The 26,637-nt window shown below is 40.6% G+C and overlaps 1 protein-coding gene across 1 annotated transcript in view; it reads right to left on the bottom strand.

The window, feature by feature from the left end:
- PLCXD3 (phosphatidylinositol specific phospholipase C X domain containing 3) overlaps positions 1–26,399 on the bottom strand; it is an 86,194-nt gene extending 59,795 nt beyond the window's left edge. The window contains exon 1 of the mRNA XM_042028432.1: positions 26,210–26,399. Within this exon, the coding sequence (XP_041884366.1) occupies positions 26,210–26,312 (103 nt within the window). The 5' untranslated portion in view covers positions 26,313–26,399. The remainder of the gene's footprint in view (positions 1–26,209) is intronic.
- Positions 26,400–26,637: the final 238 nt, after the last annotated feature.

The raw sequence follows: 26,637 nt of genomic DNA, 5'->3' as shown, positions 1-26,637 counted from the left end.
TATGGCCTTGGCCAGGCTGACAAATAAAACTAGCATAAACCTCAAAACCTGGGAGGCAAACAGTTATCTCATTAAAGTGCAGCACATTAACTTGCCATCAGCTCTGCTGCATGCTGTGCTGTGAATAAATTAAATGTGAATTCAGAAGAATTCTGACTGTCTGTGTCTGACAAGCTTTATTACTGTGCATATACCAGCAATCATCTCCCCAGTTTTGCAGGAAAAAAACCAAAACATTAAGGAGGCAAGAGCAAAACAGTCCAAGTTTATCTCTTCTGGCAGCAGAGTAGCTAAACTTAAAATGCCAGAGATGGCCTCACAGAAATGCTTTGATGGCAAATACGTAAATGGAACCAATCTTTTGGACAGCCCCCAGTAAAGCAGATATTTTGGTGACCTACCATTAGCAGTTTCTCCTTGTGGCCAAACCTACTGAGAGTCTGTGGTTTATGCAAATGCAATCCAAGTTCTCTCAAACACAAACACAACCTGACCACTGACTCTGATGGATTTTGGCTCAGTCAGGCACAGGGGAGGTCACTGAATAATATATATTCCTGGGGCATAAGGAAACATTTCCTTACCTTCTGAAGTTCTTTGTCCTTTAGTCTTTTAGTGTTACTTTATCTTGGAGCATGAAGAGGTTCCAATATTTTAGCTGTGTTTCATCCATTTCAGTGAGACAATACTTGACCATGAAAAGCAGGTATTCACATTTCTTTTCCACTATATTTTCTCAAGTTCTATCTCACTAATAAAAATCAGGATTTGTGACCATCATCATGTATTTCAAAATGCAAACATAATAAAAATTAATGCATTTTAATCAGGCAAAACCATCACAAATGAGGACAAAAGTGAGACAATCATCACTCCAGCTGACACAGGTCTCCCAAGACACTACCAGAAATGCAAGTATTCAAGACTGCAGGCCACTGATTGAGCACAAAGAACGAACGTGCAACTACATAAGTTTTATATCTGTGTTTACATGATATTATTCTTCAGATATGCTCAATAATAATGTATTAATATATGATCTCTGGCATGAGCTTTTGAAGGCCTTATAGCTGGTTTAGCTCAATGGGTGCACCATTACATGGTGACCATCAAAGGTACGCAAGAGCAGAATTTGGGACATTGGCACAACTACAAATAATAGCACATGGTAATAAAGACTTTGAGGTCCTGGATCATGTCCAGAGAAGGGCAAAAAAGCTGGTAAAGGGTCTGGAGCATAGGTCTTGTTACAAGTGGCTGAGGTAGTAGAGTGGTTTAGCTTGGACAAGAGGAGGCTCAGCGGGGACTTCATTGCTCTCTACAACTCCCTGACAGGAGGATGTAGCCAGGTGGAGGTCGGCCTCTTCTTCCAGGTAACAAATTAAAGGAAAAGGGGAAATGGCCTCAAATTGTGCCAGGGGAGGTTTAGATTGGGTACTAGGAAGAATTTCTTCACTGAAAGGGTTGCAAGCATTGGAACAGGTTACCCAGGGAAGTAGTAGAGTCAGCATCCCTGGAGGTATTTAAAATATGGGCAGACATGGCATTAAGAGACATCTCTTACTGGCGAATCTGTAGTTTTAGGTTAATGGTTGGACTTGATGATCATAGAGGTCTTTTACAACTGAAATAATTCCATGATTTTCTTCTATTAAACAAAGCACCCCTCGGCCTTTGGCAAAGTAAAATCCTGTAGCTCCATGCTCGTTTAACGTACATATGCATTAAACCACATGTCAGCAATTCTCTTGGACAGAAGCACACTGAATTTCTGTCAGTTCAGATAGACGGGGAATTAAAAATTGACCTTTCACTCATCAATATTTCAATGCCCTATTAGGTTCCATTCAGTAGAGAATGTCCTCAGCACACGTCCTTACAAAACACAGCAAAGCTGGAGAGCATGACCAAGCATTTAACTGAAGAAATTAGAAGGGCATAGAATTTGCCTAAGGCCTCCAAAGCTATGGCCTGTTTCATTGCTAAAAGTTATGTTGCTTCAGAGGACACAATTTAGTCTACAGACAAAATTCACGCAGTCCACAGAAGGTTGCCTCTGAAGCTGGTCAGAAGTCCTGAAGGAGCTCACCCTGCACTGCTGACCACACAGAGACAGTGCTTTCCCAAGCGATGTTTTAGCTACTAAGGACGCTTGGAAGCAGACAAATGGCATTTGATTGGTGGCCCTAAATCCTAGAGTTTCATCACAAAAGACAAAGCATCAACTCCAAGTCATTCACAGGGAACATGTCTCTGACAGGGTTACTGGGCTGAAGTGTAATCTTGTAAACATGTAAATTCAAAGCATGGGAATGTTCTAAGTGCCTGGTACGAACCTGCAGCAGGAAAGTGGGTTGCACCTCACACACAAAGAACTTCTGGGGAATTAAAGCCACCCCACAGCAAAACACAATTCCCATATCCAGTTTTCTTCCCCCTACCAGATTTCTCCAGCCAAATCAGATAGATCATGCACAGGTGTTGGGGTGAAAACATAAATTGAGAGAAAGGAAATAACCGTAATGTATCTTTTAAACGAGAGTTATGCAGACACTATGGGATCTGGCAATTTAAATTAACTTCCCTGGCATTTACAAGGGGTGAAGAGGTAAAGATATTATCTAGTAAATAATTTGCCTTGACAAATATGCTGTTTTTTTCTGGCCAACAGTACAGCAATCCCTATAATATACCTGAGCAGGCACAACTTATGGATGTTCTCTGAGAGGTCCCACATGGGTTCTTGCCACTCAACTGCATCTGCACTACCTGGTGTAGGACACCCATGTGTCCAACACTGCCACACACAGAGAAAAGAGAGGAATAGAGAATTAGAGAAAATGGTAGTAATGTTTACTCTGAAAAAGGACTGTTGAGCTTTTCAGGGTTTCTTACAAAGACATAAAAACTTTCTAAACAGGTTTTCCTTTTGTAGCTTGTTCATCTATCATTCAATTTGTCCCATATTCTTTGTGCAGCTTGCAAAATAAAGTTTAATTTCATCCCTTATGAACATTCAAAAGGGAGTTGTCATCTGAAGGAAAAAAACACAGAAAAATATACGTGCACATATGCAAACACATCCATACACATCCAGTGGAGTCAATGCAATGATTAATACAAATTATTATATCTACTAAACAAGTGATTACCTTACTGTCATGGTTTAGCATAGGTAAAGAAGGCTCCATCAGCCATGGAAGTGATTCTCTTGCAAAGAGGTGCTTACAGCTTCCTCTATGACCTGACAGAACAAATCAACTGGCTAGTTTGAATACTGGCAACTTTTTAAGCCACTTAAGAAGCTTGACACACCTCTGTGATCCACGTTTAAGAACGAACAGAGCCCGGGAAACCTCTCTTGCTTCTGGCCTTTGGACAGGTAACTGAGGGGCCTGCACAGCCCAGTGGGGCCGGGCCAGGCCCTGCTCGGCCCGGGCCGGCCGGGAGACATCCATCCTGGAGCCGTGGGGCCCTGTTCCACCCACAGCCCCTCAGTGCGGGGCAGCCCCGCAGCCCTGCTCCGTGCAGGCGGCGCAGCCTGGCTCCCCCCCACCTCCAGTGCAGCCGTAGATTCATCTGAGGCTGCTGCCTGGCAAAGCTCATGTGACCAACAGCGATAAGCAAATTCCAGCTGCAGGACCAGGTGAGATTAATACTTTTAGTGCTTGTAAGTTTCCTCCAGAACAGATGAAGCCTGCAGACATCAATCCTCTCCCGAGTCAAAAGAAAAGGAAAGGTGGACACAAGTGAAGAAAACACCATAAAGACACCAAAGTCAGTGAAGAAGGAAGAGCTGAAACCCTGAGGGAGGAGAAGGAGGACATGCTTCAAACCTAGAAGCTGAAATTCTGTTGTAAAGCTATGGTGATGGACTGTGATACATCAGAGTACCGGTTGTAATTTCATGAAAGGATGGGGGGTGGAGCGTTCAAATTGCAATTGTGAGCAAAAGTATCTGTGCTGAAATAAGCAAATGTTGAAGTAGCTGTAATTGATGAGAAGCTTGAACAGAGAGAGATGAAAGTGATGAAGACCCTTGCTCCCAGGGAAGAAGAAGACCTCTGTTCCTGGAGCTGAAGATGCTCCCAGAGATAGGTGAAGAGAACCTTTGCTTCTGAACAGCTCAACCTTAAAATGGTAGTAGCTCAAGATTGGACCCTCGAAAACAGTTGTGGGGAAAGCTGTAAGTTGGGGAAAGGGACTTTCACATGTGAGCAGAGAACCAACCCGGGCGGCTGTCTCGCTGCGACATTGAAGCCATAAGGGAACTGTTCTTGTGGAGATGTCTCCACAGCATGAGCAAGAGAGACTCCTCTCCCTAAGTGAACTGAAAAAGAGATTATTATAGAGGTGGTAAACTGACTGGGAATCTCAAGGGTTGTCTTTTTACGTTGTCAGTGGGAGAAGGGAGAAAGATGGAGAAAGAGAAGTGTTCTGAAGGTTTAGTCTGACTTTTTTCCCTTTCTTTTAGGTCTGTTAATAAACTTCTTTATATTCTTTTAAGTTTTGTGCCTGCTTTGTTTTTCTCCTAATTCTTATCTCACAGAAGCAAAATAAGTAAGTAATGGATATTTCGAACTAAACCACTACACCTAATTGGTGTTTCTGCCCGGTGTTTCTGCCCGCTGTTTCTGCCCGCTACACTTACATAATGTGAAACCTTGCTCTTTATAAGTTGAAGGGGAAATCTGCTTTCCTGAGGAGGAAAAATTTTATCTCATCTTCAAAACAGCAGATTATGAAACAATCAGGACTCAGCCCAGGATAATTTTTCAGTTCTTGAGATCTCCACTCTCACTCACTCATCCAAACAAGGCCAGCAACCAGTCCAACACCAAGTGTGGTTCATTATCCTGTTTGGTTTTTGGCTTGGGTTTTTTTGGTTTATTTCATGGGGGTTTTGTGGTTTTGTTGTTTATTGAGATTTTTTTAAAGAATTAGAAATTTTACTAAACTTACCCCTGTGTAGAACTTAAGTTTGCTAAGCTATAGGCAGTGTCTGCCCTGGACATCTTACAGTCTACAAGGACAAGAGATGGACGGACAAAAACACTGCAAAGGAAGAGAAAGAAAACTACTGGTGGCAGCCAAAAATGGAGAGAAATTTCAAATCTCTGTTAATGCTGATGTTGGTTTGGCCTACCTGTACCCCACACAGGAGGAGTAACCCTCCTCAGCTCTCCTACATGGAGGGATGATCTAACGAGGACCTGACTCAAAGTGAGACCATGCTCATCTCTGGCAAGTGTTTGCTCGTGAAGATGCACCTGCTTATTGCAGGGGGTTTGGATGAGATCAGCTTTCAAGGTCCTTTCCAAATGAAACTATTCTGTGGCTCTACAGTTCTAAGCAACTGCACAAATTCAACAAGATTTAAAATAACTCCTTTCAGCATGCGAGGCCTGTGCCCAAATACAGTGCAGATCTTTGATCTTCAAGCCATCAAGTAAAACACCCAAGATAGAATACTCAAGTTTTCTCAGAGGACAGAGGGGCAGGTTGGTCCTGAGTCCATTTTTAACAATGTGTTTCAAAGAGCTAACTTCTATAATTCAAGAAAGAAACACCAGTGACTAAAGCATCTCTTTGTAGTAAAAGTGAGCGAGTAGTCTTGAAGCCCAGAATGACTGATGCTAGTCCTTTCACTCAGATTCAAGGAGATAAGTAAGCTACAAAGCTCTGTGTTCAGCTGGTTACAGTATTTGATGAAGAGAAGGTTAATCTTTCTGGTACTTTCAATAACCACCTCTCAGATTAGTGGCACAGCTGGTGTCCAACACAAGGGTAAGGACACTGAATATTGCCAGCTCCAGTATAACAATTAAATACTGATGAACTTGGAGCAGAAAAGCCATACTGTGTTTTAACCTCTTTACCCTGAAGATCTGTACACAGAGGATAATTAATTGAGCAGATCACTATAGGTGAAAGCCTAACTTGACAGCTGGAAAAAGTCATGAACAAATGAATTATGTATACACACACACTTATGTAAATATATATATATACACACACACAGAGATTAAAAATAATATTCCTACATACATATGTATTTATATATGTATGTGAATTAAAAATTGTGCAAGACTCCTTTGAATGTGAGCCTAAAGAGTACCCTGAAACATGTACACAGACACCTTCAAAAGGCTGGGATGGATCCTTGCAATCATTTGTTGCATACTAATCTCACTCACTGCCCTTTCCAGGAATTCAAGTAGTCTGCCCCGCATTAGGGAAGAGGGAAGCACCCTGAACATGGTCACAGAATGGGGTCACTTTCAAAATGCCTTGAAAGCATAAAAAACTTCTTGTTCACAGGGGAGCCCACATGCATTTACTTAAGGTTCAAATGGATCAGCTTAGGGCAATGTGTATGTGGACCTTAGCAGTGACCTAATTCTGACTTCCTGAGAGCACAGTTTCATGGATTCCAGATGCATTTAGAAATTCAAATTTAAACTTTTACCAGTTCCCATGGAAGTAAAATCATGTATCCATGTTACCTGAGCAAGCCAGCCAAAATCCCAAAAAGCACTTGTTTAATATATGCCAAGTATCACAGAAAAATATTTGCATTCTGTTAATCTTCACTTGACATTAAACATGTGGAAGCCTGAAAACTATATACAGATATTTGTTTCTTCTGAGGCCAGTGCTAGTCATAAACAAGGAATTTAAAATGTTTTCATTAACTTTACTCTTCTGCTGATCACTTACCAAAAAGGCTCTCTGTCTCTATATTGCTTGTATGGTTTTATTCACTATGTTAAAGCTCAGCTGTTCACACGTCGGGTCCTTACACATATTCCAAGTATAGGATTCACTATTCATATTACGTATCTTAGTCCACAGTTTGCTTTGCAACAGAGAATTTGGCTGGGGCTAATAGTACTGTCTGAACTTCGCAGCGTATTTATCAGTCAGATTCATCAGTTTATCCTCCTATGAGTAGCGGTGAGTAAACTCCCGCAAATTGCTTTCCCACACATAATTGCTTTGTGTAAGAAAGGTTATGCAAGCGTTCAGGGAAGTTCACTTGGTCAGTGCATTCAAGAACAACCTTTTTGTAATTTTAATTTACTATTTCCCAAATGTTTGTAAGCTACTGAACCAGGGTCACAGCCACACTGCACCCTATCACATTCTGACTTTTCCTGTTTTGAGCATATGAATAAGCATTCAGAATTTAAGCTTCTATAAAACACCTTGAGAACAAAGCTCTACCTAAGCAATTCTGATGATGAAAGGATTATACTTTAGACAGAAAAACTGAATAAAAGTACTGCTGAAAACAATGTGTTACCTTATTCCTACACCTTGTTCTGTCTAACCCAATCTACCCCACTACAGTCTATGTTTATAAATTCATTCTGAACAGTCCATATTTGACATCTTATTCTGCTGCAGGAAATGTAAACATCCAAAGAAAAACCCTTACCAAACATTATTGTTTCTTCCAAAAATGGATTAGAAGACAAAATATCTAATTCTAATGCTACAAAATAAAAGTATGATTTTTAAAATACTGAAGATGAAAAATATCACAACTAATGTGAAAAGACAGTAAGAGGAAAGCAAAAATTCTACAAGTCAGTGTGATTGCACTATCTGTTATGTAAGGCAAATAAGTCTAATAACTATGAAGGGAAGAAATAAAGTAAGAAAAAAAAATCTAGTTATAAGAAATTGTTGAAGCCATGATTAAATGTCCTTGATTAACTGTGCCACAACTATAGCTCCTAGTTCAGTCTGGAAAGCAATATTGTCCCACCCCCTTATTCTCTATATAATGTCTAAGTGAGTATTTTCACATATCGCTGCCTGCTTCTGGCTCCTAAAAACCAAATTTCTGCTCCTAAAAGCCAAAAAATTATTCAGTGCTTTAGGGTACATACAGGTGAAGCAATCATTTAGTCATTCAGGTGAAATTCTTCCTGAAGCAGACAGCAAACTTGGCATTGTGGTGAAATATCCTTTCATAACCTTGTCAGAAGTAGCCTCTGCCTCTTGAAGAATTTTTTGAAACTTTATTTTTTTAATAAAAAGAAGTGATAATGTTTTGGTTTCTGACAGAGGTCTCTGCAAAGTGGTGAGACTACCACACTCTCCAGGTCATGCAGGTAACAGAAAGGGCTTTTTTTTGTTAGACTTAAATTACAAGACATGTCTATTTCATAAAATATTTCCTATATTATTTAAGTCACTAAGAAATAATACTAATTTTTTATGTGTGTTCAACTATCAATCTGTGCTTACACATTCTATTGTTCAAGAGTGCCTGAAAGTCAGTATTTTATAAGAAAGTAATTTTACATGATTGGTTTACAGAACAGAAAAACCCAACAGGATTAACAGGCAGCATCTAAAGATTCACACCAAAATCATATTAGAATAGGCTGTTCAACAAACATAGATTGCAACAACCAGCTCCACAAGAGAAGTGGCTTTAAAACACTGGAAACTGGAACATTCTTTAATTCTTGAGTATTTCCAGGTCATCTTGGCTCTTTGCCAAGAGTTTTCATCCCACAAATCTTGTTTCTGATCTAAGTCCATACTCACCAAAAACTGAAATATATAACATAAGCAGTTAAAACCAAAATTAAAAAAAAACAAATCTGTATTTCAGATATCACAGAAAGGGAAGCTTTCAATGAAAAATCTTAATATGTGTATTTTCAGTAAAGTTAAGCATTCTGTACAGGGCATTCAGCTCCCTGCAAATGAATCCTTTACAAAAAATGCGCTATTCATAAAATGACCCAGACACAAGTTAGAAAACCCTCACAGTATGGAAAAACTCACAGAATAAAAATCCTTAGAGCTTGACTTGAGAGGCTTTCTGAACAGAACTAGATGGACATTTTCCATGGTCCTGAAAACGCATGCATCTCTCCATCCAGCAGCACCAAAAGACTTAGAAGTGTTTCAGTGAAACAAATGCAAAATTTATGTCAGTTTTAGTAGCTGGAAATGGCAAGAGTATACAAAACAACTAGCAGATCTGCTTGCCCCTGTTCTTGCTCTTCCCTGTAAGTCTGCATATGGTCACTTCTGGAGTGCAGGACAATGGGGAGATTGCAGTACACTATTTATATGTCACTTTAAACATAATGTCTTCATTTGAAATAAATACTTTGGGGTTGATATATCTTGCAATTACTGTAATAATACACTTTCAAATGACTTAAGTAAAACTTTCATTTTTGAATGAGAGAATGCCTACATTCCATCCCAAATGGATTACTCTTTTTTTGCTGTCCTTCATCAACTGCCGATGAAGAAATGCATTTTTTGCTTCCCAAGTTCCTTTCCTCCAGCATTTCCTGGAAAACAGACAACAACAGTAAGGGCATTTCAGATCAAGGATTCTTTACAGACCTCTAAGGCCACAACAGGTAATGGTTATTGATGCTGGACTGTTGCCTTGCATGGAGGAAGTCCATTCAAGCCATGGAATAATTCAATTCAATAGACCCTACAGCAACTCTGAAACCTCATACTAAGATGGAGTGCTTTTTCTGGAAAGAACTCTGATCTCACTTTTAACAGATTTCTCAATCTATCAGTTGTTCTAGCAGTCTCATCGGTAAAAACATGCAGTTTAATTTCAAGCTGAATATATATGGAGAAAAATGACATTTATATTTCACTTCTTGACTACCCCCAGAGTATGCTGTGATAGTTATATTCCTACCAGAAAGCCATTCTGAAAAATCATTGCTCATATTCTTTAATCAGACTCAGAAACATTTTCATACCCTCTAGGAAGAGACAGCTCCATCAAAAATATGGCTCTCACAGGATCTCTAACACCAACTTTCTTCATGGTCTTGATGTAGCAAATGGTCTCTTCAGGATTTCATAATTTCTAGTATCGGAATGAAATGTGTCATTAAAAGCTTTAAAGGGACAGCTCATGGAATAACTTATGGGACATCATCTTCAACTGACAACTAAGGATACAGAGGCTGAAATGCACAGGCAGAGCAAAGATCTCAGCATCTTCTCTTGGTATCGCCAGCTTCCTCCTCTTCCCTATGACTGGGGTAAGCAATTCCTCATCATTTGCTCTTTTTGAGGCTTTGAAATTCAACTTTGACATACTAAACAGTAATACCCTCTTCCTAGACAACCAGAGAACTGTGATTATGGAGAACAGCATAGTCAAAAACATACTTTTATACAGAATGGCACTGTCACATACATGAACCTTGAACAGCCTTCAAAAGCATAATGCCTTTATGAGGGTAAAAAGAGGATTGCATTAAGGGTGGAAGGGCTGTTTAAGCAGAATGAACAGAGTAACAAATACTGTGGTGATTGTGGGGTGTTGGCTTGGTTCTTTCTTTCTTTTGCAGATACAGGGACAGCTCATAAAGTCAGCATCGCTGCCTAAAAAAGAAGATAATTTGGTATCATGTGGACTCCCCAAGACGTACCCCAGCATTTTAATGCACATTTTCAGAAACTGTCCAAATTGAAAGTAACAGTAATTTTTTTCAGTACATATTACAAAAAAAGCTTCAGAAAGGGAGACACTAGTTATTTTTTCCACATCACCAGACCTTTTGTTTGTCTTCCTCTTATGGAATATTTCTACAACACAAGACATGACTAGCACCCCAGAACAACACATGGAGAGATCAAATTTTCTGCCTGGATCTTGTAGAGGTTAAGGATGAAATGCTGCCAGAGAAGCAATGACAGTGTAGGCAGTACCCAAAAATAATAGTTGAGCCTGCCTAGCTGGAATCTGATGGAAAGTGAGCTACAGACAACAGCTAAGGAACTGCCCTGACACAGCATGTGGTCAGGTGTGTCCCATGGGTCAGGGACAGCTAACCTCAAAGTATCACTGTATATTGAAAAGTAGTATTACTTTTAAGTGTTAATGTATTTCCTGGTGTCTTCCCTGTGATACATTTTCTTCTAGAAGAGAATGTGCTTTGACTCCAGCAAATAACAAAAATATAAGTTTACTTCTTACCTGAGTTACACCAATGACTAATTAAGGCCCATCTGGAGGCTCCTCCAGTTTAGGGGAGGTTTCTTACAGTGTAAACAGTGCTATCAGCAGGCTGGTTCATATAAAAGACCTCATTGGTAAGAGACAAAGAGTCCAAAATTTGCTGCTTGGTAAGTAGTGACTTCTGCATAATCATCAGGCTGTAATTCAATTAGTTTAGACTCTGCCACACACACAGCAACCTAGACACAGGCTCCAAGTTCACAGATGCTGGCTCTTTACCAGACTCTCATCACCAGACACCAGACTCTTTACCAGCTACTCATCACAAAACTCACTATAAAAGAGTACTGCATTTTGACAGCGTTTAAGATGCCCCCTGCAGAGAAGAGCTCAGGGAGCAAGTCAAGTTGTGTAAAAAAACCTCAGTCTTCCAGTGCCTGCCCAGGCTTTTCATACAGCATGGGAAAACCATTAACCAAGGCATTCACAGCACCAAGTTTTATACAACAACAGTTGTGGTAACTCACCCACAGTATGGATTAGCAGCAAACTAAATTTACACTACCCTTCCAAACTTGTCCCTGATGAAGAAATATAAATGCATTTTAATTGCTACTCTCTAAACTACTTCTTCTAAATGCTTTCTGCCAGAACATAATCTCAATTCAAGAGAAACCAATGAGGAATGGATGAACATTTTTCATTGCTTAAGAAGTCTCTGGAAGTGTTTTGTGGAGAGTTCCCTCACAAGTAATCCCTCACCAACATGCTGCCAACCTGCAGCAGAGAGGTGCATCAGCTGCAACAGACAATGACCGGTGCTCCTGGAATCCATCTGACGTTATCCACACGCAGTGTAACGTGTGATTCCTAGAGATGGTCCTGTGCAGGGCCTGGCAAGTCCCTTCCAACCCAGCTTATTCTGTGAATACCATATCTCATTTGCAGCAACACCAGATCCACCACCTCTATGTTAAACATCACATTTCTGAGCATGTGGCTCAGAAATCACCAGCAGTGGTGATTTCTTCCCAGCTGCCTCACCTGTCAGAATCCCAGCCTCTGCCACCCTCCAAGTCTCTTCCTGGATTTAACATGTTTTAAATCCTCCTTCTAAAAAGAACCCCTGACTTTCAGTTTATTTTTATCCAAATCAAGTTCATTTCTCTGTGATGCAATACAGGCCACTGTTTTCATGTGCTTCTTTATATTGGTATTATTTCAATAATGAGCTTGTTCTCATCTAGGTTGTTGGTGAAATATTAATTTAAAAATTAAAATATTAAATTTTAAATGAAACAGGACCCAAACATGGTAGCAATGAAGAAGCAACCTGTTCACTACCCAGTTTTACGAGTTCAGTGCTGCCTTCACCAGCAAGCCATTCAGATTGACTGGATTCAAACACTGCTACCAAGATTTATTTTGGATTTTTTAGCAAGTATCATACATAACAGGACAACTATAAAGAAATTTTAACCTGTTGTTTTGACAAAGTCGTTAATCAGCCCCACCCTTCATCCCCAAAGAAATTCCTTGAAGCGTATTTTTTTAAAAGTCATCATGAATTCACTGCCAAGAAGAGCAGCAAGAAGTATGTAACAGCAGGCATAGGCCTCCTGGCAAACATCATTTTAGGGCTTCAGTAATTTGATAGCTTGGTTTAAATTCAAACTATAAAAAATTTCAAACTATAAAAAAATTTTGTCAACAGTTTTCATTTTAAATATCCTAGCTTGGCACTCATGAAGCATTTCAATACTGCAATATTGCTTGATCACAGCACCAAATTGTCAGAACACAGCCCCATTCTGCTGTGAGCTTGCAGAAACCTTTTACCTGCATGATTTATCACTCACTTTACTAAAACTTCACAGCAAATTCTCTCACACTCATATTTTTTAAAGAAAGGCCTGGGCAGCAATGGTATACAGACAGTTCTCTCCAAACAGGGGTCCTGAGTACAAAATTTACTAGATAAGGGCACTGCAGCAATGCATGTCTTTGGAACACACATGAGAACAGCAGAAGTAAAATAGTCTTTTCAGAGCCCACAAAAAACTTAGCAGCTGGTGAAATGCCTGGGTATATCCTGTTATTTAGTAGTAAAATGTGGGCCCTGTTACCGTAAATTTCACTTATTTTCCCCAACAGCAGTGTAATTAATACCTGTGTCCCCTCTTTCTGAGCACACATTTTCTTTAACTTTTGCTGAAGTCTTCAAAGCAAAACCCGCCAACAAAAGACTCCTGGGCTATGCTCTAGATGCTTTCTGAAGCAATGCTTTGCAAAGAGATGAAGCTAAATCTGGCAGTGCTCACCCTGTAGTCTCCAGGCAGGGATTTAGAGTAGTAACCTAAATGCCTCATCTACAATCCTCCAGCCTTCAGAATATTTATTTCCTTTTTTTTTTTAACTTTATTCTCTCTCTTGCATCATTTTGGGAGCACGGATGAAACTACTGGTGCCTTCATGCTTTCAGGCAATGCTTATGAGGCTTCCAAGTGCTCACACCTTGCCTCTCTCCCCACCAGAATACATTAAAGTTTACAGCAATATGCAACTTGCTTAATAACCTTCACATCAGGAAACAATCCCACACTTTGGTTCTTTGCACGGGTGACTGAAGGACACAGATAAAACCAGCTGTCTGTGGTTCCCAGACTGAAAGGGGAAGAAGTGCTGCCGGATGGCACTAGGGAACATCCAGTGCAGTGCCGAGGCAGTGTTTGCATAGAACTCCAAGACACCACATACACCCTTAATGTAATTCAGAATGTGCTGCTAACTGGCCTCCCTTTCTCTGCAGAGCTTGCAAACCTCCCATTTGGCTGGAGCTGCTGTAACCCTTTATTTGCTTTTCAAGTGAAGCCAGAAACCTTATCTCCTGCAGCTCACCCTCTAACCCATGGAGATCTGCCAAACCGCTTACAGCCTGGTCTCACCTCTGACTGGTCCTTCTTTTCAGAGACCACTTCAGAGGCGGGCAATGCAATGCAGTGCTCTGTATGCCATCACATTTGATGAACACGTGCTGCTTTCCTGTGAAAAATGCTTCCTTTCCTTGCTGCTATGTCATAGTGCAAAGCACACTAATCTCATGTACAAGGCATAAAAATCAGATGTGTCTGCTGTCTTGAGAAGCTTTGGATATCCTCTTTCTCCTCTATGCTTAGGAAAATGCATGGTTTAAAGGTCAAGTCACTAAATTAAGATCTATATAACACAGGTTCATTTTCTATTCCTGCCTCAGCATCCCCCATTTTAATCAAGTAATTTAGTTTTCCTGTCAATGAAACATGGAAAACATCCTGTCATAATACAGAAAATAAATCCTTTATAATTTGTGTTTAGTATGGAGGCTATGGAGATGGTTAAATCATGCACACACTTTCCATGCTCTGACCATTTTTTCAGACAAGCTTTAAGCCTATGTCTTTGGCTCAAGCATCAGCAAAAGCCAGAAGTCAGAAGCCCTGTCCTGGACCAGCCACACCACCAGTAACCAGTGTTTTTACATGCTGGTATAGAGCTGTGTCTACTCACCTGGCCTAATGTCGAAGTCACCATGTCTGGCCACTCGCACTGTGATGTCTCAAGGATCTTCAGCTCTACTACTCTTCTCTGTGCCCAGTCCAGGTATCAAAAACTCTGTAAGTCCTTACCTTCAGTGCAGTACAGAAATCCATGCAGTGTTTTTGACAGCTACTCTTCTGTTCTCCCCAGCATAACTTAAACTAATGTTTTCAAGCCATCACACAGCAATACAACATGAAAATCCAGCCTAGATCAGAGAACAAAGCAAGAGGACTGGTCTTTTGGAAGAAGCTGTTCAAAAGAAACATGATGAGCCTTGGTGATCCAGGGCTTCAGAAAACAGACCAATACTGCTGTTATGAAACAACTATACATAGCCTCAAATAACCCAAATTTTAAAGCCCTTTCTTGAAGAGTATTTTCTGTTTCAATGTCTATCTCAATTCCATAATAATTCCAGGAAAAAAAATCACTACATCTGCATTGGGAGACAAAACCCAGAAATTTTAACCTTTACCTACTCTTGTTCCAAGAGTTCTCCAGACTTCAATTAAAAGATATCTTAAAAGATATGTTAAGACTTCGAAAATAAGCTAGCTTGTTTTTGAAATACTTTGGGCTAAATATTAAAGTGTGTTATTACATAAATGTTTATTAAATAAATGTAAATACACAGTATTTTCTACAGTAAAAAGGAGCAAGTCTGTGAAAGGCCTCCTAGCTCAAACACCATTACAGTACAGCTAAAACCCAAAATATTACTTAGTGGTATTTCAGTCTCAAAATAATCAATTAGACTATATGCTATTTCCTCCTCTTCTGTACACAAGGGCCTGATATAGCACCATTAGTCACCACAGTGTATATGTCAGCTGATTTTGCAATGCAATAGGTAAAATCCCAGAACCTGCTTTTCTCTTGTTGTTCCCTGATTTATATTTAGGTCATAAGCAAAGACAATGGAATTTTTGGATAAAGCTGAACTATAAAGCTTGTGGTTTTTTCACTCTGAAGATAGATTATTTTTTCTTTCATGTAGCTATTTAATCATGGTTCACTTAAAAACTATAAGCAACATAAACTGGTACTCTTCTTTCTGACAAATGCATTACATTGGGTGGTTTAGAGGGCCATGTTTAAGTTCATCATCTAGTCCGCATTGCTTTCTTCAGCTGCTCAGAGCAATTTATTCATCAAGAGCTAACTGAGGGAGATTCAATTCCACCCTGCATAGTGTACAAAGTAAAAATACCATTCCTGCTCTGATTTAGTGACATTTCATACAGATCTGCATTTACACATGGTATATGGCAGTGGGAAACCAGACTCAGTTAGATTCCTGTTAAAATTTCTCCTCTCACTGAGTAAATCCTGTTATCCAATAAACTGCTGAGAACCAAACTAGAGGAAAAGAACCCACCAGAACAATGAACTTAATAGAACTTAGGGAAAAAAGTTCACTTTAAACATAGTATTTCCCTTCTCTCCTCCTGGATCTTTCCTGGTTTGCCTGTAAGTTGGAGTGAATTTTTAAAACACATTACTTTGTCTTACATAGTAACTTGTAAGCACTGTTTTAATGTAGCAGGCAGAAAGCCAGGTCTGTTAGCCTGTCCCTACTTACTTTCAAATGCGATTTCCACATAGAATACTTCTCCATGTCTCTATTGGTTTTATAAATCCCCTAACTATTTCTGGCCTGTATCCCACACTTAAGACAGAGCTGAAGTAACACCTGATGGAAAGTGAGATGTAAAAGGGATTGCATTTTGCTTCTTGGCTTCTGCATTGCAGGAACAGCATGCTATTGTAGACAATAGCAATTTCAAAATGAAAAGGTATTATCTCTCACTTGACTTGGAGAAGCTGCTTTCAAGGAATTTAGTTTCTTTATCAGCACTTCTGAATACCTTCTGAAATACAAAAACAATTAATTAAACCTAAAAATGACAACAAAACACCATCATCTTCCTTCTCCATGGGAAAATTCAAGCTAATTCACAGCCTAGGGTAGATGGTTTGAAGATTAAGAAATGTTGTCTCTCTTAGTACATCTGGCAAAGCAATGCCAAATAAAGATAAAATCCAGTTCTGAAAACTACACAGGCCAGAAGAGTAAATGTATACACATAGGGGGGAATATTCATTTATTCTCACCTTGTCCTTGAGCCTTTTCCATGATACAGATCAGAGATGACACCAGAGCTAGGGCACTGAACTAACTGCACCATTGATCGCCCTTCAGCACAACACTTCTCCCCCTGGCCCTAGACCTCCACCTTCACATCACCGAATTTAACCCTGTTTCAATCCTCTTTGTGTTTATTTATCCAGGTACAAACAGGGCTTGCCTGCAAACTGAAGTCACTTTCCAATAGCAGAGATTACTTTTGGTTTTGTGAAGGATGCAGCCTCCAAGGAAACTGTAAGAATTCTGTGGTACAAAGCATATTAACAAGCAGCTAGGAACTGAAATCCTAACATGGACCAGACCACCCAACTCTACAGTGACTTGTTCTGACCCCTGCAGGGCAGGAGGATGTGGCAGGGCCAAATACACAATGGCACAAAAGCCAATCATTTCTTTGCAGTACCACCAGCACATCATCCTAAGCTCTCAAAGAAGTCAGTGTTCATTTTATTGGTTCATACTCTATTTTCAGAGAGAAGAGTCTGAAGCATTCCCAGCCAGTTCATTAAAACTGGTCTTAGAAATCCCAGTTTTCTCCATATTTCACACTACAATTTCTAAAGGAAATCCTGCCTCATGCACACTAGAAGCAACAGCATTCATTTGTACGTGTGCTGTACATGTCCTTCACAGTGTCCCTTGGCTTGTTTCCCCTATAATACAGCTACATCCAAAAATTACTGAAGCTGGCTTGTTTTCTCCTTATGTATTGTCAACTTATAAAATGTTTCTCAAAATACTCACTAGGCACATGCACTAAATAACACTTGGCTAGCAGCATGCGTCCAGCTCCCTCTCACAGCAAGAGCCTGCACTCCTAGATAAGCCTTGAAGCATGTCTAGACATGTGTTCCCCATTCCCATCCTGGACAGCAGCTGTTTTGAGGTAATCTCTCCACTTGAAAGAACGGCTGTCCATTTTGCACCAGAAGCAGAGGAAGCCGGAACTCCCACTGAGCAATGCTTTGCAGATTTCAGTTCATCAAAACTGAATATTTCCCTACTACTGGCAAAGTTTTGCTTTAACCATGGAAATGGTGAGAGAACTATACAAGGTGGAACTATAGAAGTTGAAGAATTAAAAACAAAACAAAACAAAACAAACAAACAAATACACAAACATGGCCCAAAACAGACAATTCCAGATTTGGATACACATGCATGTGGATATACATACATGGTATAGGTGTTCTGAATTTAAACATACAAGTCTTTTCTATACGAAAAACATACTAATGCAACCCCCCTAAAAGGGTTTTTTTTTAGTGCACTGAGGATACAGATGAATACAAACAATGACAACATCCACTACTCAGTGTCCAAGCTAGATTTTTGCCTCTTCCAATCAATACCCTCCTCCTCCTTTTTGTGGCTTGGAGTGACTGCAGAATTCCTGTTCAAAACCAGGTTCATCCAATCCCTGTTTACCCCAGTGAATGATTCTGGGCTACTGCAGTGCCATGCAGAGTGCCAACACAGCCTTCATTGCTTTCCAGCAATGGAAAAAGCAACTGGCACGTGCCTCCTGCAGGAGCTGCAAAGTGATCTCCTGATCTGGCCACCACACACAGATGAGCCCCTCTGGAGATGCTGGCACTTCAAGTCTGAGGGAACCCATCCAAGCGTCTCAAATTTTTGGATCACATGATGGGAACATGCATCCTCACAAATGAAACAGAAGGGACACCACTACCCCAGTTTGCATGGCTTCTGATACAGTATTTGTGAACATGATCTATGCAATTAGAACAGTCTTGCAAAATTTTAGGGTTTCAACAGAAAGAAAGAAGACTAATCCCAAAATACCAAATCTCCTGCAATTCCTGTTCTAGCACCTAGAATGAGTACCTGCTCAAACTTCTCAGTTGACAAAGCAACTTTTGGGTAGCATTCACAATGGATGGAAAGCAATACTCCACCAAAAGCTTTTAGAGCTTGAGAAGTGTAAAACAGCACCTTTTCTTCCAAAGCACAGTCCAGGGGTCAGTGAAATCTTCCGTAACTCACTGAGCAGACTTCCTAACCCAGCTCTCCTCCTAAGAGCAAGGCCAGCCTCCGTATCAGTGGTCTCCTTGAGATTACCAGACCCAGTTTACAAATCAGAAAACATGGCAGAGATTTCTAGCAGCTGTCTTAAGATCATTCAGCAGCTTCACAGTTAATGAAAATGTGTCAAACTTTTCCATTTCTCTTTCACCTTTTAATGGCAGGCATCTGAGCGAAATAGCAGAAGACAGTTCCAGTCACATGGTGGTTCAGGAGATGTACAAACATGCCATTTGGTTTTGGTGTGAACACCCAGACTAGCCTGAAGCATGTGTTTTTGAAGGGTGTATTTTGAAGGTTCAAGTTCTAACAGAAGGATTTAGCAAAACTAACAAACTAATAACCTTGGAAGCTCTAAAGCATCAATTTGATTACACAGCACTACACATAATTCATCTATTCTACATTTTTCCCACTCTAACTTAAATCACAGTTTGGTAATCTTTCATAATTATAAAACCAAGCTGCATGTCTGCCAATGTATAAATAAAAGCCAAATGTTTAATAGGATTTTTAAAAATCTTCTATTCAAACACAAAAACACTATGGATGATAGCATGACAACAAGGTAAAGCATGAAGTATAGTATTCATCTCACTGGAGTTTGTTTTGTTAAAAAAAAAAGGCTACAGAATTTATTGAAGGCTACATTAGTTCAGTGCCCTTTATCTGGGCTTTTTTAAATTACAAGCAAAGTTCATAATCCAGCAGACTTCATGGATAGGTTTTTGCCTTGATGGCAGCAGCACGTGTCATGTATCTCCCATCATCTGAAACATCCTAAGTGACACACACAGAGGAGAGCAAAGCCTGGAACCACAACAACGGAAATCCATTTCTTCTTTCCATCCTCTATCTTTTTTCAGCTATTCTGCAGTATTTTATTTTCTCAGTTGAAACACTAAGTATTTAAGCATGAGGTATGTGAGCTAACCAGGTAAGAGATTAGAGGAACTTTATTTAATATGAACAGAGACATTTTAAAGGACAGCAAAGCATCTGAAAACTGTTTTAGCAATTTCTTTCAAATTAGATTATGGTGAAAACTGAGATGGTATTAAAATAGACAGAAAAATAGAAACCTGGACATTCTAAAATGAAATAATATATTTCAGCCTTTCTGTACAGTTATTAGCTGACACTATATAGCTGTTAAAAATAATGGAAAAGATTAAACCAAGGTTTGCTACAGTAGGTCAAATGAAAAACCATTCAACTTTGCAAAAGTTTAGATTAAAATCCAAAACTTCAAGTTTTGAACCACATTTCTTCCCAATTATACTGTTTGCAGTGTCCCATGGGCTATACTGTAGAGATTGCACAAGGAGGTATGTTCACAAATTAAGCACCTATAATTCGAACCTGCTTTGAAGAAAGGACAAAATGGGAACGAAAGTCATTTTCCCTGTAACTGGCTGCTCTTTGAGGAGTAGAGCAATTAAACACAAATCTGTCTACTAAATCTGAATGGTATTTATAAATTATATACAATTAATTTCTAAAAAAGTAGTGAACATTTTCATTTTTTTTTCTATACAGAACTGTAGAAGAGATTGCATAGCACTCTTAGGGACTTAAAGTTGCAGTCTGCATAACTCTTTCTACTTGGGACCGGCATTTTAAACTACTTACACAGTTGAGTGTGTCTCACAGTTGAGCATCTTCAAAGGAAGATCCATTCTGCGTGAAAGACAGGAGTTCAAGTTGCACTATAGTAAGAACTGTAGGAAGTTACCAAACATAAAACACACACCAAGCAGAAAGTTAGAGACTGTCAGAAGGTAAGGGCAGTTTGGATACACAGAACAGTCAAGAAATGTTCAGATGAGAGAAAAAAACCCAGCAGTTCATTGAGTTGGAAAGACAGAAATAATTCCAGATGGCAACAAAGCTGTTCCCTCTGCCACACCTGCCACAGTGGCAGGATGCAAGGCAGGTCGGAGAAGGCAGTTCTGCTGGAACTGAGCCACGGGAGACACAGTGGACAGAGACTGCTGGATTAATAAACAGCCCCTGTTGGGAAACCAAGCAAAGGCAGTTTCAAATTACCTCTGGTAGCAGATGGGCAAGTAACCGAAGGGCTTGAACTGTTTGATTTTTACGGCAGTGTGAGTAACCAAACAGTTTTATTTTGTGTGTGCTAGAAACGTGTCACAGCAGGAGAAATTAATGGCAAATGCCACAGGAAACTGTATCACACAGAAATGTTTCTGAAGGGGTTGAAAATGACACATTAGCATGTGCAACACCAGTGAGAAACTGTTTTGTGGATAAAAGTGATTGATGTAAAAAAGAAGACCATCAACAAATTTAAAAAGAGCTATCCTAAAAGAAGGTCAGTTATAAGGATATTTGCTCATTTTCTGATCAGAAAAGAAAGCATAAGGTACTTATTTCTGGTAGAAGAACACTGAAAATGGAATGGAAGGCACAGCGGAAAAAGAAAGAACTCTCCTAGGTACATACACATGTCAAAAGCTAATGGGCAACTTGCATTATAGTTTTATTTATAAGTTTACCTGCATCATTCGTTTACAGTTCTAGGCAAAGCTAAATTTGTACAGAATTAGACCCAGGCAAGTGAAGCAGAGGTATTCTGCTGACCGCTAGCAGAAAGACAAGGGTGAAAGAGGTCCCACTTCTCAAAGACAATCACCCTTCACTCTTAAACCAAGTCCAAATCATCGGCTATTCAAGCTCAAAATTAAAGAGTTTCCTAAGAACATTTAAACAGTGAAAATGCTGTGCATCTGCATAACCAACAAGGAAGAACTTCTAGCCTTTTTTAAGACGAAAGAATTTCCCCATGGGGCTGAAAATGAGACATGCCTGTCCAAGAAACAAAATTATCACTTGAACATTTGCAAGCTATTACAGTGGAAGTTAAAATATTTGAAACAGAGCTGTTATGGTAATGCAGCAGTGCTATCATTCACAAAAATGGCAAAAATATTCCAACTGCATTAACTTGCTTTTCCCAAGTCTCTCCATACCATGTTCAATATCCCAATACATCTTTGACATTTGACACTAAAACACATCCTCCTCTTTGTAAAGTAACTCCCTATGAGGTCTTGCTCTTTCTTTTCAAAGTGTGATGATAGTGGGAAATACAAATGTCAAGCCTCAAAGTCTCCTTCTAAAGAGAGATAATGTTAAAATTTTCACTTGACAACTGCTTCTTAAAGATGAACCAAGGTAGTTCTGCTATGTCTAGAAATTGCTTTCCAGCTGATGGACAAAGAACTTCATATGTCAAAATGCAAAAAAACCCCCAAAACTCATCTGGAAAACAACGAAAGCCAATGAGGTCCTGTGCAAATAATTTTCGTGAAAATTGTACTGTTCATCTTGCACCCTTGAGCGACAAGAACATCTGCTGAAGTCAGAGGTCGCACCTGCACAAGGATATCAGAAACTCTCCTATGAAACAAATGCCTGAAGCATCACAGCTCTTCAAAGTTATGCACTCAAGAGATATTCTGGGTCTTTAATCCATTTAGAAGATTTTAACTACACTATATGTAGGGCAGACATATCCCTAGCATGCATCAAGACTGCTCATACGTCTGATCTTAGGCTAGCACCAGTTTTGGTTGAGGGATGAATTACTTGAGGGAGAAAATACTCTTTTCCATCATAAATTATTCTTATGGACTTCTCAGAATCTTGGAATATTAGCACCAGGAGAAAAGGCAACAAAGATTACACAAATTATTTGTACAAAAACTCTGATATTAAACTAGACATATATTTAAAGACTGTCAATAAGAAAGTTTATTGACCAGTAAGTGGAACAATTCATAAGGAAATACTGCCTACTGATGTCTATTTACTGCACTGCATGTAACTGATATGCTCAGCTCAGATTAGGAAAGTGCATTGACACAGCAGAATACACAGGTTCTCCATACCTCACCTTTTAGCCTCAACCTGGGGGCAGAACTTGGGGGCACAAAGATTTCAGTCCTATAAACATGCAGTATCTACGAAAACCTATTTCTTATCTTGGTCAAAGTGTCACAGGCACCGACAAAGCCCATTTTACCAACTACTGAAAGACATCCCCCTGCAAAGACCAGAATCCACAGTCCTCCATCTTTTATTAGCCAAACAGTTGAGAGTCTAGCCAGGCAGATCCTTTAACATAAGAGGCAGTTTGCAAACACTAGAAGACATACACCTTGGCCCAAAGTCCTAAGAATATATCCTTTAATTATTCTAATTGTCATAGCAATAGAAGATTAAATATGTGTGGCATTTTCTGGAAACTAACAGATTATTTTATTTCCAAAAAGTGTATGGTGTTATTTGCTACTATTATCACTTGAGGAAAACCTGCAGCATAGAGAACACAGACACAGTCAGCTCAAAGAAAGAAGAAAACCTCATAGAATATGCATCATCCTCATATTTGGAAGAAATTCAAATGGAAAAGTTTCTGACAGACAAAGCTGGCACGTGTTATATTAGAGATTTCTGTCTCATCTAGCGGGTTCCTGAAGTTGGGAAAACAAAAGGACCTAGCTTGAACTGTGGAGAATGAAATGAGTAGAAGAACTTAACTGAAATACTAGCAAAATCCAGCACAGATTTGTTATTTACGAAAGTATAAGGGGTGATAAGTAGTATAAATTTGTACCTGCATAAGCTTAGCAACTGAACAATAAAAGGGTGTGATCAATGTTTTAAAAAATATTATGAACAGAACATTCCTTCAACAATATTGTTTAAATACAGTCATGACAGAATATTATGGGGGTTTTTGCTTCTCTTTGCAACAGTTACAATGATACAAGCATATCTGTGCAAAGACAACAGAGAGTATCACCTCAGTTCCAAGCATTCCTTCTAGACAATGAGAAATGTACTGATGATTTCTAATAAAACTTTTCCCCCCTAATACAGTGGATCACCCTTTGTAAAGGAAAATTCATTCTAACATTTTCAAGCTAAGAGTTTGTTTTCTTCAACATTAGCATTGGACTGACTGTTAGCTCTGGCTCCAGAACTGAATTTCATCCAGCTGAATTAAGGTCAAAATCAGTATTCCTACTGTGCAAGGGAAGTTTAAATCCTGCTGGAAAAAAAAAATAAAGAATGCACTGTTAACTTCTTCTGGTAAAGAGAAATAAAAGGCAATGTAAATAAAATGCTGTTCACATGATATGACAGTATTTCTATGAATACATTAGTAGTTAAACACTAGCTTCAAAAACAGTGAAAAATTCACAAGTTAAAACTATGAAGATTTGACACATGAAGGTTTGGATTACACACAGTCCTTGCATTAACCTCTTGAATTCTAGTTATATGTTAACAGCTATGATGCACACATCATTGATGCTCACGTGTAGACATATGGGAGAAAACTTTCAAATAAATATTATGAATGTCTGAAAGGTTATTTCTTCTTAAAGGATTAAATCAATCCCATGTTAGCCCTTGTACCTAATATTGTGTATGTCTACATTGTATGCTGAACATAATAATAATAATGTTAAAATAATAATAATAATAATGATGTTAAAAGGTAGTATTTAAACTGCACTGCTACCTATAATCTGTGTGCCATGCTCCCTAGCTGACAAATTCATATGGGCTATATTGCCACCCTCCCCATAAGACTCTACTTGCCAAACCTGGCCTTTAAAAAGTGAGACAGGTAGGTAAGAGGTCTGTGTCAATTTACACTAATAGAAGGACCATTTTCAAAGGTCTTAACACTATGCCGCTCAAATCATGTAAGTTTTTCTGCTAATTTCACCAAAGGCAAGACTGGGTGTGTGGCTGTTACATGAACAAAATCGTGCTGCCGTGGGATCAGTCTCTGCACTTACAGCCTGCAGAAGTTGCCCACTGCATAATGCTATATTAGGATTAACTGGCCCAGCCTGCTCTATGTTGGTCTGTTTGTTTTTAATTTAAACATGTTATCAAGGTGTGAAAGGTTGTATTATTACTGTGAAAGCTCTGAGAAATGTCCACTGCAAAAAACGGTGCACAGTTTTTAGAAAGAGGCTGTGAGAAAGTAACTGGGAGATCTTGGTGAGATGGATGTACCTGTAACAGCCTCCTGACGCTTCCTTCAGCAGAGGAAGCCACTTAATGGTGATGCATTAAAAAGGCAATTTTTGCATCTGGAAGCAAGTTATGTTTCATCATATCTCCTCAAACCAGGAAAAAGTCTCTAAAACAATACATTTAACCTGAAAAGCCACCATGCATCTGAAAGAGATTCATTTCTCATCGTGCCAATATTCCATAAGAGCATTCTGCAGTGTGTGGGCTAATGAAAAGTTATTAAAACTAAAAGATTTTGATCCAATAGAATTTGATGTAACAATTGCAGATGCTGGGTTCCTATGCCTTGGAGGGACAGAATTTTATACAGGATTTATTCAACCAACAGCAGCACTCCGTGTAGCAAGTAAAATGCTAGACACAGCTTGTGTGAACTGCAAGAAACTAAGAGGCAATTTTAGAAGGGCACACCTGTGTCTAAATGCAACTGTAGAAAACACATTTTTGCAAATATCAGCTACATTGTCTTAAAGTATCTTTAGCCTTGTAAAAACTGGTGTAACATGAGCAGCTACTACACAAAACTTGCAAGAAGTGAACGTTCTCATAAGAAGCTTAAAAGACACTAGAGCTTCAGCATCTCCAAAACCTCATTCCAGTAAGACACCTCAGAGAGGAAGGATGCTGGTAAAGAGGTCTTGCAAAACCTTGAGGTGCTCCCTCAAACCAGAGATCATCTGAATTAATTACTGGTTTGCATTCTAACATGTGTTTTGCCTAAGTCTACAACCGTAGTTAATATCTTAAAAAAAAAAAAAAAGAAATGCTGAGAGGGCAGGAAAGAGTTCATAGTCTGAGCATCATCACCTGCCATCCCTGATCTTATTTAAAATTGTGTTGAGATCGAGCGTTTTCTGACAGCGACATGACACGAAGCCGCACACTGCCGCAGCCTGCCTCCCCTCCCGCAGCCGCAGCCCTGCGTCCGTTCCCGCTCCGACCGACCTCGCCGCACAACTTTACGGGGAAAAGGGCAGTATGTGGCATTTAAGTCAGGGGAGGTTTACTGATCGGCCAATTCGGCGGTAGAGGAAGGAACAGGCCCCCTTCTCACCCCGACACCAGGTACAGCCACGCACTCCGCACCCGCCGCCCCCAGCCGCTCAGAGCGCGGGGCTGCGGGAGCCGCGTCCCGCCGGCGCCTGTGTCCGCACCTGCCCGGCTCGCTCCCACCCCCCTCGCACAGGCAGCGCACGGCAGCGCGGCAAAGGACGGGCACGGAGCCCCGCGGCAGCGCGGTAGAGATCTCCGCGGAGCCCCGTGGCAGCACGGCCGGGGCGCGCCGCCTCCCCAGCGGCGTGGAGCACTGAACCGCGCCGAGCGCTTCCCCTTCCCGGCGCAGGGCGGCCGCGGGGCGGGGAGCCGGGAGCACCCACCGGGGATGGCCAGGTTGGTGAGCGGGGTGCTGTGCAGGCTGCCGGGAAGCGCTGCCATCCAGTCGGCGAAGAGCAGCTCGTTCTTCCCCTGCGACGAAGCCATGCTGCCGCCGCAGCTGTGCCACCGCCGCCTCTCGCTCCAACTCGCCCAGTCCCGGCCACTGCCACTGCCACAGCCCCGCCGAGCCCGGGCCCCGCCCGCCTGGCACCGCCTCCCCCCGCCCCGCCGAGCCCCCGCCGCCTCCCCGCGGCGCGGCGTGAGAGCCCTCGGGGCCGGTACCGGGCGCTGCGCGGCCGGACGGCAGCGGCGGGCTCGGCCCGGGCACTCGGCTGGCGATCCCGCCCCGACTACCGCGGGGCTGGGGAGGGAGTGGCGTCACGGCCCGGCCGTGGCGGGTCCGCACCGCCCCGGCCCCGGGCACCCCGGG

Source organism: Corvus kubaryi, unplaced genomic scaffold (assembly GCF_017639235.1).
Source record: "Corvus kubaryi isolate FWS band 111438036 unplaced genomic scaffold, C.kubaryi_AGA036_p1.0 37308, whole genome shotgun sequence".
NCBI lineage: Eukaryota > Metazoa > Chordata > Aves > Passeriformes > Corvidae > Corvus > Corvus kubaryi.
The sequence above is the reverse complement of the archived record's forward strand: the minus strand, read 5'-3'. Positions and strand labels throughout refer to the sequence as shown.